Source organism: Cydia splendana, chromosome 26, assembly GCF_910591565.1.
Source record: "Cydia splendana chromosome 26, ilCydSple1.2, whole genome shotgun sequence".
Taxonomy (NCBI): Eukaryota; Metazoa; Arthropoda; class Insecta; order Lepidoptera; family Tortricidae; genus Cydia; species Cydia splendana.
The window spans coordinates 1,464,670-1,482,357 of NC_085985.1; the positions used below are offsets into that span (position 1 = coordinate 1,464,670).

Consider the following 17,688-nt stretch of genomic DNA (forward strand, 5'->3'; position numbering starts at 1 on the left):
CCACCTAGCGGCCATATCTGTCCTGATCGTAACAGACGCGTTTTGTTAGAGAGTGAGTCTTCTGTACCTAGTACTATTATTTATTCTGTGGTTTAGGTACGTAGGTATTTTCGTATTCGTTTAATCATATATGAGACGTGATGATGATGACGTCAAACCTGGCTGAACTTTAATCCTTTCTATAATGTTTATGTTGAATTGTTGAACTTTTAACATTCCAATCAACGTACTATCAAATGTTTAAGTCGGTTATCATTATCACATTTCGAATCCGCGACATAGATAACCGCTTAAAAGTTGTTTATGTTTGCACGTTGTGAACAAAGAGAACAAACATACCGTAAAATGGGGTGAGTAAGGGATTGCGAGGAGAGTCGGGTTATGAATGGGGAGAGAAGGAATGACAGGGGGGGGGGGGGGTGAGATGGTTTTTAAATGCTACTGCTACCTAAATAATGTATTCCTATTACAAATGGAGCTATAGTAATATTCATAATAGAAAAAATCGATTCATCAACGTTTCAAAATCACCTTTTGTATGAAATTCCATCTCACCCCAACTACGAGGGACTACGGGGTGAGGAGGGATTTTGTGTTTAACGTTAAAGTTATGAAATGGAACTACCTACAATTATAAAAAAAAACGAAAATAAAAACGGCCGCCCATTTATTAATAAAATTAAGTTTGCATAAAATGTAAAAATAAAATGTTATCGAGCTTTAAATGTCAGTTTTATCCCTACTCACCCCATTTTACGGTACTTAGATGCAAGGTCGGCGCCGCGTCGCCCGGGATATTTCCGGACCTATAAGTACCACCTTTCTTCAAACCTTCGCGTACAAATCTTAAATGCCGGTAATGCACTTGCTACCCCTCTAGTGTTACGGCGGCAGTTGCTTGCCATCGGGTGATTCGTCTGGTCGTTTGCCTGCTATATCATAAATCATAATTACCATAGAATAATATAAGTATAGAAAGAGTGCAGGTAACTCCGTACATCAGCACAGAATAAATAATAGTACTAGGTACAGAAGACTCACTCTCTAACAAAACCGTTTGTTACGATCAGGACAGATATGGCCGCTAGGTGGCGACAGCGCCACGCGCGGCTTATGGCTAACCACCAAAATTGGTGTGGAACGGATGTACTTTTAGCTACCTGTAGCAAAGCGACGAAATCGCGGAGTGAGCCACGCCTGACATCAGTTTGCTTACCAAAACGCGCGTTATTTCATAGTCGACATCTAACGTCAAGTAGTGGAACTATCAGTCCGCTACTTGACACCAGAATCACCAGATGTCACAAGTGTCGCTACTGACGAAAAATGTACTACTAAAACAATTTACAACTAATTTTATAAGCAGAAGGGGTTGAAAATAGACTTCCAGTTAATTCGGTTATAATATTACCTGAAAATTGTTGAGCATTAGAGTCTTCGTTCGCTGAGACATCTATTGTCAACTAGAAGTACTGATAAATTCCGCTACATGACGCTAGATGTCGACCACGTAATAACGCGCGTTTTGGTAAGAAAACTGATGTATGGAGTTATCACTCTTTCTTTACTTAATTACTCTATGGTTAAAGCATGTTCAAGTTCAAAGAAAACAATTAAAAATGATAACATGCATTGTAATAACTATAACTGATAAGGCAATCTCATAAACTCAGTAGAATTTACGTCATTTTTCATGTTGTATTTGTAAGATAATTGCGGTTTTGCAGGTAAAAAAGGTGGGCATAAGTTATGAAGATATCACGAATATTTTATAAGGAGTATACGAAAACGTAAGTAAACTATGTTGTATGGCAGAATTGTCTGAATATCTCCTATCTTTACTAGATAACAGAACAGACTTGCGAAATTGTATCTACAGTAGATTTATCAATCAATACACTTTATAAAACAAAGTCCAAAGATTTTAAAATGCGGTTTCCACCTATCAATAGAGTGGTTCTTGAAGAAGGTTCAGGTGTATAATTTATTAATAAGGTTTTGTGTAACCCGGTGTGAAGCCAGGGCCAGGGCCGTCTTAAACTTTGCTGGGGATGGGGCTCTTTTGGAAAGTAAAGAAAGCTAATTAAACTAACATTTTTCTACTAAGATCTTCTATTTATTATGGGTAATCAAATATACTACTGTCTGTCCATCGGGGCTTCCTGAGGATGGGGGCTCTGGGCACGGGCCCCGTGTGCCCTTATGGTAAAGACGGTACTGGCCAGGGCGGGTCGCTAGTAGAACAATAAAAATAATCAATTTTAAAAATGTTCCATGAGCATCTCTGCTGTGATCTGTGAAATGATATTGTTTAATACTTCACATGCCAATTCAGACCTTAGAAAGCTGTATAGTGTATACCTACATATTTATATTTGTAAACACGATTACAATATCTACTTTAATTTTAGGTTTAACTTATGACAAGTAGCGACATCTCTTGTCGAGTAAGATATATTGTTTTATAATTATTATATTTACAGATCGTTTAGAGCAATGCAGTTGACAGAAAAAGAAGTAACCATACAAGCACCATGGGGCAAACTTAGGGGTATTTATATTCTTTATTTTGTAACATCTTCGCCACAATTTTCATACAAATATTCTCCGTATATTTATTATATATTTTCTTTGAAATATTGAAGCAAAAAATTAAAAAAATACGATAAAAATACACGAGAAATAACCCTTGTGGAGTTTGTGAATTACTTGATTACAACGCCATCTATTTTCTACTCCTGCTTGTAATATTAGTTGTAAATTGTTTCAGCAACACATTTTTCGTCAGTCGCGACACTCGTGACATCTGCTGTCAAGTAGCAGTACTGATAAATCCGCTACTTGACGCTAGATGTCGACTACGCCAGGCTGTTACAACTTAAAAGTGCAATTTAGAAAATGTATAATTAAGTATTACTTTGGGGTCATCCATTAATTACGTCACACGAATTTCTAGGTTTTTTGACCCCTCCCCCCCCCCTTGTCACATTTGGTCACATTTGGCAAACCCCTCCCCCCTAGTGTGACGTCACATTTTTTCTACGAAATCGCCAAATCGAATTAAGTAAGTACCTAAGTATTATTAATATTTTATAAAAATATTTTTGACGATATAAATATTAGTAATTTTTAGTGTCCGACCGAAACATGTTTTTTTGCCGAAACCGAAACCGAAACCGAATGTTCGGCTTTGGCTCTAGTTTCGGCCGAAACCGTAACCGAAACCGAAACTTTTGTAGACTTGTTAAAATCGTTGAAAAAATGTCATAAAACCGCTTTTACACGCATATTATGGGGCTGTCAACACACAATGTCCTTGAAATTGATGTTACTTAAAATTACTAGAGTTAGACCAAGATAATTCTGCAACGATTTTGATAACACACGCAGTGCAAGTGTTATTTTAAACGTCAAAACTTCTATGAAATTGTGACGTATAAATAACATTTGCACTAGTTGCACTGCGTATGCTATCAAAATCATTGCAGAATTTTCTCAGTCTAACTCTATTTATTCATCAGTCAAGCTAACATGTAGATACAGGGTCAACCAAAAAACTAACCAAAAACGCGAGCGCAGCGAGCGCGAAATTTTTTGTTAACAATATCGCAAGGCCGGGTACCGATCTTCACCTGGGCCTAAAAGTCCGAAATGCCCCAGTGAGGCGAACTTTCATGCGAAGTCAAAGCCGTGCTTCAGGCTTCAGGATAAGTAGTTGAGCACAGACTCCAACCAATGTCCATTGTATTAAAAAGCGAGCATGGCGCAGCGAGGCCAAAAGCTAAGCTGAAGTAGAGGACATGTGGAACACAAACCAAAGGTAAATTGAGGTAAAAAGTGAGGCTAAGGTCGAGCATTCGCATGAAAAACTGTACTGGGGACACTTTTAAGGGATTTTTCTTCGTTTTAATCAATAGTCAGCTGTTCAGCCTCGCAAAATATTAACTATTGAGAAAATCAACTTTGCGGCACTAGTTGAGCGTAGCCTTTAGCCTCGCTTAAAATTTGCCATTAGAGGTAGATAGGAAAATGACTGAATAAGTGAGTGATTAAGAGCGAAAAAGACCTCGTTCTACTCGGGCCTAACTGATACTCGGCCAACGGCTACGTGCGACAGTGCTATCTCATTCACTCCGATACGATTAGACAGTGTGCGCGTTATAGGTATTGACAGCCTCTTAAGACTGGCCTGGCTCTGGCTCTGGCCGGTCGACGAGTGGCGCCCTCATTAGTGGAATTGTGTTTTATAATAAACCAATTAACTTCTGTACCTATACATGAATCAGTATATGTAGGTATTAATATTGTTGTCCTACATATTCCCCAACTTTTGGTCTATGTCCGAAGTACCATTACGTAAGTTTCGGCCTGGCCGAAAGGTTCGGCCGTTTTTTGGCCTAAACCGAAACTACAGCCGAAACATGATTTTTTGGCCGAAACTAGCCGAAACCGAAACCGAAACCGAACCTTCGGTCGGACACTAGTAATTTTATAACCCAAAACTGCTTAGGAAAGAAAATTAAAAGAATAAAAACGATTATCGTTTTAAAAACTTGTTATTTAAATGTACAGCGAATAAAATAATTTAAAAAAAAATTTCGGTTACTGATGAAGTTAAAGTGACGTCACAAAGTTTGTGTCTCCGCCCTCCCCCATGTCACAATATGTCACATTTTCTTGACTCCCTCCCTCCCCCTAAACGTGTGACGTAATTAATGGATGACCCCTTTGGAGAAAAGTGCAATTTAGAAAATGTATAAGTATTATAATATGTGACGTCCCACGGATAAAGGTACCTTATGGCGGTTGGCGCTTACGCTATTATTAACGCCGCTCCAATATTATTGCGGCGCTATGTGACGTAAGCGCTAGCCGCCATAAGGTACCTTTTTGCGTGGAACGTGACATATCGAACCTAAGTATAAGTCAGTAGTAATAATAACCAAAACTGTGAAATTGTGAACCACCAATTTTTGCTACACCCTTTCCAGGGTCCATAATGTATATAACCATATATAACACTGTACTATGGTATGCATATAAAGATCTCTTACGAAAATAACCCGCGTTTTGGTAAGAAAGCTGATGTATGGAGTGAGCACTATTACTTATCTCTTTATGCTCAGGACTGACATGGGGTACGGAGGGCGACCAACCAGTGTTCCTTTGCCCTGGTCGGATGGACGCGTGCTCCGGATTCCGTCCTCTATTGCAGCTCCTGCCGCGCTGTTTCTACTATGTATCTGTGGATCTCCCGGGGAATGGCAGGTCAGCTGCAAATCTACTAGCGCTTTAAGATTTTTAGGAATAGTGTTCTCTACACTAAATATAGCTTCTCATGCTCTCTCTCTGTCAACCGTAGACAACGCGTTACATGAACTGCCTCTGCAACTTGCGATGACCACAGGTGTTTGACCGTAGCTGTCCTTTTATAGGCCACTATCGAGAGTTCTTACAGCCTGATCCTAAAAACCAGTGGGTCCACTATGAAAATCTAAGTTTCGTTATCAAAAGTAATAGAGTCGCCTAAGAAAATGACGATTTTTGATTTTTCCGGTAGGCCCTCAGTGGTTGACCCTAGTCTCATATGATAGTTAAGTGACAACAGACCTTAGATTATAAAGCTTTAGTATCCGACTCGTGTATTCCCTTTTGCTTTGAAGAATATTTGCCAGCAATCCAGTGGCAGATTTGCAGTCTTTGCCGCCCTAGGCCCCAAGACTCTAGCCACCCCTTTCTCAGCACTCATCATATGACTACATTTTGAGTTATTTCTTGTTATCATCAGCGAATTTTTTGTCACATTTTGCCGCCCCTAAATATCTTAATTGCCGCCCTAGGAATTCGGAATATCGGAATTCAAACGACGATTAGCGTGGAAGACGGATTTTCTAACGTCATTCCTAAACATTTAATGATTTAAGGAGTGATTTCCAAATGTTGGTATTTGTACGACAGGCCACCATGCCTTCGACACCAATCCGAGTGAAAATAATTTCAATGACATTATAAACTGCTTTTGCCATACGTGTTTTTTTTTTGTTGTTTTTTAAGCGTCCTGAATAAATTTTATTGTATCCTATTCAGGTCAGATCACTTACCACGTGGCGTACAGCTGAACGCCATGGACTATGTGCCCACAGTGAAAGTGGTCACAGAACACTTCAAATGGGACAAGTTCATCTACGTGGGACACTCGCTGGGTGCGATGATGGGTGAGCATTTACAAGACAACTTTTAAACTTAAAAAGCGAGATAATGGTGCCCTCACTGGCTCATAATATAACGTTATACCAAAGTTATACTTATATGTACTATCGTGTGACAGGTACGGTCAGGGTATGCGTCAGGTATGGGTTTGGGAGCTTAGGTTCGGATCCTACCAACTGCGCCATGTCAGTGATACTCGAGTTGCACTTCAAGACTGTTTATTAATAATCTAGGATGGGCGCAAAATTATTAGTTATTGTACTTATTGTGTATACAGATATTATGTGGTATACCTACACCATAAGTGCTACAGTTTACAGGACAAACTGAGTATATAGATGGACACATAAACTTTTTGTAGTAGAGTCAACACAGACCTTAAACTAAGGTCGAAGTTGTCAATCATTGATCACTATTTCTCGAATAATAGCTCAATGTATTTGGAAGAAAGTTGCACTATTGTTCCTTGAAACTTTATCCCTACGGTGAACTCATTTTGAACATCTCACCACCTCACCAATTCTACCCCCTTTGTCACAGGAAAATTCTTCAACATAGCTTATCCCGGGCACATCACGCGCATGGTGGAGCTGGATCCAACCCCGGCCCATGTATGCTGCAGCCAAGATGTTGAGGGCGTCCGTCGGTGGTACCACTTCCACTATCACAGTTATTACGAGCAGTATGGCAAGCTGAATGGAGGTGGGGAGCCACCGCAGTATACTTACGATAAGGTAGGGTAAACGCTACTCTTCATATATTAACTCGCGCTTGTATATGACACTTAACGACGAACTTTAACATAATAACGAGGCTCTCAATGTGTACTTGTTTTCTTCGGCCATCTGAGCAGGACAGGGCCAGATAGCCTGGAAAAGCTCATTATTACTGGCCGCATGGCAAGGAAGCGTAGAGGTGGACGTATGGGCACACGTTGGGCGGACAGAATAACGTCAGAGACAAACGCCACATTGCAGGCTAGCATGCACTGGGCCCAAGACAGAGTAGCTTGGAGAGCGCTGGTGAAAAGTGTCCGTATTCGTCACGTCCCTCAGCCATGAGGATACGACAAGGAAGAAGAAGTATATGACACTAGAGGGGCACTACTCGTTATACATTAAATCGCGCTAAAGGGTAAATCACATGGGAGAAGTATATTAGCCCACGAATGTTGCAGCTAAGACGTTAAGGGCGTCCGTCGGTGGTACCACTTACACTATCATAGTTATTACGAGCCACGTGGGGAGCCACCGAAATATACTTACGAAAAGGTAGCGTAGGTATACAATATACTAAGTATGTACCATCGCCCACACTATTAACTGTCCATCGGTAAATCTTATTACAAAGGCATAAGGTCAGCCGCGACCACGACCAGTGAAACCTGTGTCGAAATGTCGGTAAATCAAGGTAATTGAATAAAATTCGCGTTAGACCCGTCTGTAAATGTGAGTTAATATGTGTTCAAAACGCGAAAGTTTAAAATATTATAAAAAGGCATAAAGCCCCCTCCAGACTATGCGCGTGAATCGCAGGCGAAGCCGCGAACGCGAGTGTGGAGTCGATTTCGCTGTCTGCGAAAATCGACTCCACACTCGCGTTCGCGGCTTCGCCCGCGATTCACGCGCATAGTCTGGAGGGGGCTTAAGGTCCAGCGATGGACAGTTAAGAGTGTAGCTGGTTGTACGATAAATCACATGGACATTTTAATAACACAACTACTACGAACATTTAGCAGATGTACAGCCTGGCAAAAGAGTAGAAATCAAAAAGTGGCAACACTGAAGTGTCGTCCCGTTCTCTTATATATAGATGGTCAAGCAGATCTTGTCAGTAGGAAAAGGCGGCAAATTTGAAAAATGTAGGCGCGAAGGGATATCGTCTCATAGAAAATTTGAATTTCGCGCCTTTTTCTACTGACAAGATTTGCTTGACCATCTATAAATTGATTTTATAGTGGTAACAGACTATCGCACCGCACCAAGGTCATTGTGCGACACACCCATAAGTAAGAGCGAGAAAGCGATATCTCTTTCTCGCTCTTACTTATCGGTGCGTCGCACAATGACCTTGGTGCGGTGCGATAGTCTGCTACCACTATTAGGGACGATACTACCTACAGTGTTGCCACTTTTTAATTTCTATTCTTTTTTGTCAGGCTGTATTCTTTAGTACAGTAAAGGGCCATAAAGTTTGCACATCGGAATTTCGGCTTCGTAGAGCGTTGTCTCTTTCATTCTCGTTGCCTCCAATATTCTCTTTCTAAATACCGATGTGCAAACTTTATGGCCCTTTACTGTACGCTCTTTGTTTCTCAGGCTTTGGAAATGTTGATGAAGGCCCGTGCTCTACAGAAGGAAGCTGCCGAACACGTCATTGAGAGAGTGCTATCACCTGCTGGAGACGGCATATTTAGGTAATTTATAGAATTTTACATACGTTCTGCTTCAAAACCTGGGTCTTCAGACCTGAAACGTAGGCAGTGGCGGATTTGCCCTAAGGCCAAGTACCGTACGCCCGGGCCTAGGGCGGCAAGATATTAGGGGCGGCAAATTGTGACAAAAAATTCGCTGATGATAGCAAGAAATAACTCAAAATGTAGTCAATATGATGGGTGCTGAGAAAGGGGCGGCCGGGGGCCTAGGGCGGCAAAGACTGCAAATCCGCCGCTGAACGTAGGTACCTTATATTTATTATTACGCTGCACAAACTTCTTCAATGATAAATAACTTGTAGTAGGCGCAATCATAAGCCTCTGGCCATGTTAAGTATTCAGAGTAAAAAGTTAAAATTTCTCAACGAGAATTCAAAATTTTGTATCAGATTTCTGAACGCATAGTCGCGCCCCCGCGCGCGCGCCGCTTCTGTCGCCTTCATTGACGTTTTTCATCAGCCGCGGCCATTACGTCCTATTAAAATAAAAAAGTGTTTTTATTAAAATAAAGGACGAAATATGTAAAGAAGAAAATAAAATAGTATACCTAAATGATCTATGTTGCGGAATAGAAGAAAAAATAAGAAGATTGGAGAAGATTCAAGAGCATACGCGTTCAAATCCAAATGCGGCGTCCTTCCATTGGTATAGGCCCGTTAGACGCGTTACATACCGATCGATGGGATCATGATCATGAACCTATTCTATGTCTGCAATTCCGCATCATCTAGATCCCTATCTCCGCCAACGGCGTCGAGAAGTAGATGTCGCTCGGTATCCAGATGTAAGCCTCGCTCTCCAATAGTGGCAGCATTCGGTTAATTATTTAATACACATAATATTCCGAAAAGGAATATTAATTATAATCAGGTAAAAAATATGATTTATTTATGTTATTTCTATCTGGTGTTAGTGCTGTGCGTTGGAGTGTTATAACTAGCCAACTGGTTGCTAACCTGTACTTGGTTATGCTGTGCATATGCTTCTGGAGCGCTATTCTCTGTTTCTAACTGCATAAAATGGCTGTGCTAATCATTTTGGAGTGTTAATCTAGACATCTCTGTTTGATATTCGCACTTGGCAACCTTGGCGTACTACACTAGGTGCGTTCACTGCCAGTAGCCAGGGGATATTGTCACATATTCCTTGCCAACAGCACTGAGACATTGCTCATGTCCTACCTGATAATAGGGTGCATTATAAGCCACCTACAAGTCTTGCTAGATAAACTTACCTACTGGGTTTTGTGGCGTGTTCGACTAGACACCGCTCTTAACCAAATGAGTTAATCATGTGGTATGCCGTACTAGGCCGTCTCTTGATATATACTCATCTTCAAGTAGGTGAAATTAAGTAGGTACTTATTCTAATGTCAGCAAGCAAAGAATTAAGCGAGCAAACCTTGACATTGTCGGAGGGAGGCACCAGAATTTTGGATATTATAGAAAAAATCCTTATAGGATAGTGTTGTTCTTTGATTACAGATAAATAATTAAGAACATTATAAAAGAAGTATGACCCGGACAAGATTACGAAATACTACTCTGCGCTGTAAGAAATTATTGGTCCTCCGAAAATGAAGACTTAAGCTGCAGCTGGCGAGATTTTGCCAGTGGGGAACGAGGCTAAGTATTGAAATGATACAAAATAAAGTTTCCTGTTCTCTAACTGTGATGATTTAGCTCTAAAAAATTGTGTACCGTACCAGCTATAAGAAGGAATTGTCACTTTTAAGTGATTCTGTTCATATCTTGAAATTAAATACTGAATCATAATAAATGGCATAAGAGGTTTATTAAATCTTTTAAACATGCTGTTGACAAGTTATGTTTTAGGGAAATCTAGCAGAAAAACTTTAAACTCCGGCAGCCCAGCCCGTAAGCCTGGCACTTTAAACTTCAAAGGCCCAACCACCAATCATATTTTCTAACGTATGATTTGCTGTTGTATTTGTTTCATACAAAAAAGTATTTATTAAACAACAATATACAAAAACCCCTGGTCAAAAGCAAGGAAGAGGAAGCGGAGCAAGACCTTCCTCTCTGCAGTCACAATGTGGTCGCACACAGCGACATCACAACAGCCTGTGTTCATTTAGAATAAATTCTTAAAAGCTGTGGTTTACTTTTTTCACATACAAGGATTTTGTCCGGGCTATCTCATACAAAGTTCCTTTTTTATCTGTGCCAACACCTACAAGTATTCCGAAATATGATCACTTCTGTGAAATTGATAGTCGAATACTAGAAAAATATGTGACTGTGGTATATACTGTGTGTACAAATATATGCCTATGATGACCTTATAAAATAATGTTCACTTTATAGGTACAGCAAGGCAAGATCCATATATTAACATAAGCACATTTAGGTAGTGCAACTGAGCGGTTTTAGCTCCAAGATGTTTTTACTGATTTCTTGAATGTAGAAAACATATCTGTTTCATGTGGAAAGATGAGATTTCAGTTTTTAGTCCTAACATACCTAGACTATTAAACTAGATATCTCTCTAGCTAGATATATGTGCAAGACCTTTTATGAAGTGTTTAAGATCACATACACACACTGTTTAGATGATAGATATATCTATTGTTGATACTCAACAAATGTTATACTATGTAGGTACTTATACAGGATACACTTAATTATAGTCTTGGTAACATTACCTATGTGGAGTTATAATCAAATGGAACTAGCTCCATAGTACCTCAGAAAGCTGGCTACTATATAGATTTATTTCTTTACCTACTAAGGAAAAAATTCAAAGTTAATCAAAAGATAAAGCCCTTTATAAATTGGTACAATGTAATACAATTGGTTGTTTGTATAGTTATATTATAAGTTTGGCTAATGAATATGGCTATGTGTATGTTTACACAAACGCTTTAAGGGTTAAAGAGCTGAAAAGACAAAAATACATACTTATACTAAATTAAATATATTTTAAGGAAACCTAGTGTGACATTTTTTGGTGGCTTATTAAAATAAAGATTTATAAATATACTTTCTGCAGATATTTACTTACTTACAGTAATAGTTTATTGACACGCTGGGGCGGCCGATTAGAAATGAGTTAGCTGTGGATTGTGGAAGGAGTCAAAAAGAATATATATTTTACATTATATTTGTTCAGCTTATGGTGGTCTTTTATGTTTAAAGACTTTCTTTCCGGTTTACCAGATTGTGAGATGCTTCTGAGAGAAGACAACACAGCTATCGCAATTATTTATAAACCGAATAGGTGAAATTAAATCCTGTATTTTTTATGTCTAGGAACATTTTGCAGTGGTGTGAAAAAAGACATTACAATATTCTACTTAAATGATATATTTGTGCTATAAATGTTATAAGCTGATTAAGTGATAACTTGGGATTTTAGAGTTTTAATACAAATTAAATTTGAAATGTCTTGCAACATTTTGGAACTTCATATACCTACCGAGTTATTGGTAGCCGTGCAGATGAAATATGTGAACGCTACACATATATCCTGGTGAAGTAACCCAGAAGATGCTTTCACATTTTCATGAATATACAATTTTTTTTATCTATGCTTTCCTTTAATTTGAAATGAAATCTAAGGTATTAAAGTTATAGGAAAACCAGAAGGCACGGTCACTGAAACTACTAAGTTTTACAAAATAATTATGAGTATATGTTACATACAATTGTAAAGATTAGAGCCCCAGCTCTCAATTAAATAAACTTATTCTATTAACCGGTTTCAAGTTTCAACAGCGTCTTATCCTGGTTACCCCAGTGTTATCCGGGGAGTGCCATCAGCCATCTCTGAACGAGCAGGGAAGAGGAGGAGGAGACAGGAGGAACTTCTGATTGGTGAGGCCAACAGTATGGTGTAATCCCTTGCGCCCAACACCGTCAAGCAGCATGATACCTAAACACTTGAAATACTGGTGTATGTTTTGTGAAAATAATTACATTAATTATTTGTGACGTCCCACGGTCAAAGGTACCTTATGGCGGGTATGGAGTTATGCATACCCCAGTAATCTACAATAAATAAGCTATCGATAACACAAAAGATCAACCTTCTAGGTTACGTAGTTACAGAGATATGATTTTTTGAAAATAATGTTGTGAAATGTGCAACTTTACGATAGAGAAGTTTTAAGTTTAGCCGCCTAAAAAACTATGTTCCTGAAGTAAGTTACATAGTTGACTACAAATAATAATACCTTATGTATCTGAGATTAAAAAAATATTGCGACTTGTTCTGTAATGCAAATAGAAACTTTTGATATCGACTGATTTATGTGTATACTAACCAATCTCTTGAAAATAAAGTTTTATTTCATTTTCACGATTGATTGCAATGAGCTCTCAAGATTTAAATTTTATCTATTAGAAAACGACACTGACAGACAGTTTAAGCAAAAAACAATACCGATTTAGAGGTGAAAATGTATTTTCTGACTTTTTCATATAAAATCACAAAATTGAATATTTTTACTTTTAATGTGACACACAATCAATTTTTCTGAGCACATATGAAAGAAATTCTGTCATTCAAATGAAATAAATCCTAAAACCCCAACTAAATACTATATTTAACCCCTTATGCCACTTTAAACTTACATAACAATAACAGTATTTGCTCCATACATTTACGAAAAGGTACCTTATGGAAATCAATCTAATAATACATCACTACAAAATATCAATCATATTACAGTTTATCTTTTATGAATAGAAAATATTAATTTACATTAAACTGCCCCAAATTTAATTAGTTCTTCGTCATAATAATCTTAAAAAAGACCAATAATTTGTATGTAATGAAAAGGTACCTTGTGGTCAAGTTACATGATGAGGCATGATGATGATGGAACAGTTAGGATAAACTAATAATATTTTGGGGTTAAGATGGTATAAATCGTCTATTTCTTATCAATAATATATTTCGGTTGCTATTGAAGATAAGCGGCATTGAGGTTCAATGACCTCAGATATTCCATAAGGTAATGCGTCGGGTATTGGCATTTTTCAGCAAACCAATGGCTGATTTACTGCATGCGACCAAACCAAATGAAGATTATTCTAGTTAAGAAAGACTTGACGAGAGTAACTTTGGTATAATAGCAGTCTACTTGGATTTGTGATGTCGGTCTATGTAAGGTTATAATATTTGCGAGGCGCCCCAACCCGAACTGAAATTATCAAATTAGTTTTGCAGAATGCTAATACAGTTCTCTACCAAACTTCTTTTCCCGTATTGACTAGTTTTTTTGGGAATTTACAATCTTTTTTCCATAAGGTACCTTTTCTACTAAACTCTGAGACGACATTAACTAGGCTTATAACTCACTTATAACAAAAATAAAAACAGGTAAACAAACGTTACGCATTAAGGTTTCAGATCAAACAATAAAAAAAAATTGAGCATTTTTTCACCTCTTTACAAAACATTTCATATCTCCGAAACTAGAAACCCTCATAAGGTACCTTTTCCCGTGGAACGTCACATTTTATGGTATCTGTTCCAGAAGTGCTTGCCGTTTTAATAGCATTATTTATGCTAGGTATAGAAGTGTAATTTTCTGTAAATCTGTTCTTGGGTTTTTATTGGGGAATAGGCTCTTCTCAAATGATACAATTGAACATTTTAGGAAGAACGTTTTTTAGATTACACCCACCTCAACATTAAAGTGTGAGCTGATACCTTAATCAGTCTTAAATTACTTATAAACAATGTCACCAACTAATGAAAATCTTTCATTAGGTACAGACAGAAAAAGTAAAAAATTACTTTATTTCTTTTATTAGCCATTGTGATTGTACACAACGTGCAAACCCTGTAAGTAATTGATAAAATATGAAACTTTATTCTGATTTTTGATAAAGACCTTTATGGCTTTATAAATTACAGTAACCTTTGCTACCTTCAAAATTATCTTTTCAGGATAAAACTAAATTGAAATTGAGTAAGGTTGCTTAAGCCAAACATTGGTTAGCTATATATAAATGAATGATAATATTCGTGATTGTTAAATTGTTAGTGGTTATATTTTATTGCCTTCAAAAAACCTCATGCAAAATTGCATGTTAACTCCTAATTTCTATACCTAATAAATCTCAAGCAATAAAACTCTATGTCTATTTCAGAGAAAAAATCTCTTCCCTAACGATTTGTAGATGGACTAAGTCCTGATCTTAAAAAATAGTGGTGTTGATATTTTTTAATCTCACCACTCATTTAACCCATTATGCGTTGGGACACCAACTCCTGCTTAGGCTGACAAGCAGAAAAATCGTTTAGGAGTTAATATTGATGGAAGAAAACATGACACTTCTAATAATTTTGCTCAATTTCATAATCATAGTTCCATCTAATTCTAATAATTATATAAAGATATATCCTTACTATCTAGTTAATGAGAAAATAAGTGTTACCTACTAAAGGTTGTAAGCAGCAACACACTGTCAAGAGTTGCTTATAGTTGTTGAATTCGTTAAAAATTGCATCTCATGCTAACATTTGATTTCTTTGATAGTCCTATAATAATTGAGTTTTAAGTGGTACTTGGTGGTACTAATGAAATACTTATTAATAAGAAACAAATTAATTTTGTTTCAATCATCATATGACAGGCAGTTTGATGAAATAATAAATCACTAGATCTCTAAATAATGTTATTAACTAAATATACATATATATTGAAAATAGTTGATGATAACTAAAAAGGTACCTACTTTAAAAATGAAATCATTAATCATTGTTAATCATTGATTTCATTATTGTAATACAAAGCCAAAACAAACTTTGAATACTTATCTCTAAACATCTACAAGTTATTTATCATTGAAGAAGTTTGTGCAGCGTAATAATAATTGGAAATTAAACGAACTTACCTGTAAGTGAAGTTCTATTTCAATTATATTAGCTGCACAAACTTCGAAATGATAATCCCTTCCCGCCCAGTACCCGCGTTGTCCTGAGACAACCAGGGATTTTAATAGTGAAAAATCCCTGTCAAAGTTTAAGATAATATTGGCTTTGCTGAGTTGCGGGCCAAGCTGTCATATCAGTTGGCATATTCACTGCCAGCGCGAGCAACGAGCGAAGCTGATAATATGCGTTTTCCGCTTTGTAGCGAAAAGCTCCTAAGACTAGAGAACCTGCCTAGGTAGCGGGTCACTGGCAGTGAAAGTATTATGTCTTGGCTTGTTACTCTAAACTAAATGAGGGCGACAGAAGCGGCGCGCGCGCGGGGGCGCGACTATGCGTTCAGAAATCTGATACAAAATTTTGAATTCTCGTTGAGAAATTTTAACTTTTTACTCTGAATACTTAACATGGCCAGAGGCTTATGATTGCGCCTACTACAAGTTATTTATCATTTCGAAGTTTGTGCAGCTAATATAATTGAAATAGAACTTCACTTACAGGTAAGTTCGTTTAATTTCCAATTATATCCCAGGTAAAGTTAAAGGCATGTAGTCACATCCAGCTGTCCAGTGACTAAACTAATTATGAGCAGTTATAGGATAGGACCCTAGTTTTTTATGTAAACTTGCGATATTACCCTTGGAGGGTATCTATTGTGAGACCTGTACCTACACCAACACAATAATGCCACTACGCTCACTGCTCTCTTAAATTATAGCAAAAAATCAGTCATGATCCTATGATATAAGTAAAGAAAGACTGGTAACTAAATAAGTTTTCTTACCAAAACGCGCGTTATTTCGTAGTCGACATCTAACGTCAAGTAGTGGAAATATCAGTACCCCTACTTGACACCAGATGTCATAAGTGTAGCTACTGATGAAAAATGTACTACTAAAGCAATTTACAACTAATATTATAAGCAGAAGGGGTTGAAAATAGACTTCCAGTTAATCCGGTTATAATATTAGCTGAAAATTGTTGAGCATTAGAGTTTTCGTTCGCCGAGACATCTATTGTCAACTAGCAGTACTGTTAAATTCCGCTACATGACGGTAGATGTCGATTACGAAATAACGCGCGTTTTGGTAAAAAAACTGATGTATGGAGTTACCACTCTTTCTATACTTATATTACTCTATGGTCATGATGCACTGATAGCTACTAAACTAAAATTTGTTCTTCGTACAAGACAAGTTACGAATTGCCTTATCAGTGGAAATACAGCCTAAAACTAACTTAGATAAACCAAGTTAGTAGGTATTAAAATAATTATTTTTTCACATAACAGGTTTACTCACGACCAACGCCAAAAAACCTTCACCCGCATGCCTTTCACCGGCGACGCTTACCGCGCCATCTATACCGCCACCACGACACCAACGTTCTGCGTGCTCGCTCAAAATTCCATAGACGATGGAGAGTACGACCACACGCCATTTGTAAAGGACCCCGCATGCTGGCCGAATGGGAACTACAATGTGAAGATAGTGGAGGGTAGCCATGATGTGCATATTAGCCACCCGGAGCGCATGGCGGAGGATGTTAGCCAGTTTTTGTTGAAAGATGTTAAAGCTAAAATGTAGCATGAGGTTTAACGAAATGAAATACATTTTACTAGTTTTTTTTTTGTAAGTTTTGCAATCCAGTACCCATTATGTTCCTCACACCAACATTGATAAGAGAAGGTGAAGACAACCACAACGTTCGTTATAGTACATTACGATACAAGTGCGAATTACCTTTTCGCACGTGTTCGCAATTTTTGACATTGGCTGCACTGCACGTATTGTCCTTAATCCCGCCCTAGGGCGGCAAAGTAGCACCATATGTACTTACTGTAAAGATTATTCCTTCACCTCGACAGTTAAAGTATTTTTTAATATTAAATATTTGTCCTCCAGTATATAGCTGACAAAGTGACAATAGATACATATTGGTAAGGTAATAGGAATAGGAAGTAAAAAACAAGGGCATCCCCTTTCTTTCTAATTTCGGGAAGTAAATATATTCTTCTATTCTAATATTATGTTAGGTACCGTAGACCGGGGTGACTTTGGAAAATTTGGGGTTACTTTGATAGATTTAAAACGGCCATAGAATTACCATTATTCATTATTTACTGAAAATGTTCCTGT

The 17,688-nt window shown here is 37.8% G+C and overlaps 2 protein-coding genes across 2 annotated transcripts in view; both read left to right on the forward strand.

Moving 5' to 3' along the window:
* The window catches only part of LOC134803288 (zinc finger protein 57-like), a 124,501-nt gene that overhangs the window by 90,644 nt on the left and 16,169 nt on the right, over positions 1-17,688 (forward strand). The window lies entirely within an intron of this gene.
* On the forward strand, positions 1,664-17,177 carry LOC134803128 (serine hydrolase-like protein). Its single transcript, XM_063775835.1, has 7 exons — positions 1,664-1,790; positions 2,484-2,551; positions 5,127-5,268; positions 6,088-6,215; positions 6,751-6,944; positions 8,529-8,626; positions 16,842-17,177. The coding sequence occupies exons 1-7, from the start codon at positions 1,750-1,752 to the stop codon at positions 17,134-17,136; spliced, it is 966 nt and encodes a 321-aa protein (XP_063631905.1). The 5' UTR covers positions 1,664-1,749; the 3' UTR covers positions 17,137-17,177.

Excerpts from the sequence above, each read along its gene's own strand:
- LOC134803128 (XM_063775835.1), top strand. The coding sequence starts at position 1,750 with ATGAAGATATCACGAATATTTTATAAGGAGTATACGAAAAC. Across the intron at positions 6,216-6,750 it reads CTCGCTGGGTGCGATGATGG|GAAAATTCTTCAACATAGCT; the intron begins GTGAGCATTTAC and ends CCTTTGTCACAG. Across the intron at positions 8,627-16,841 it reads GCTGGAGACGGCATATTTAG|GTTTACTCACGACCAACGCC; the intron begins GTAATTTATAGA and ends TTCACATAACAG.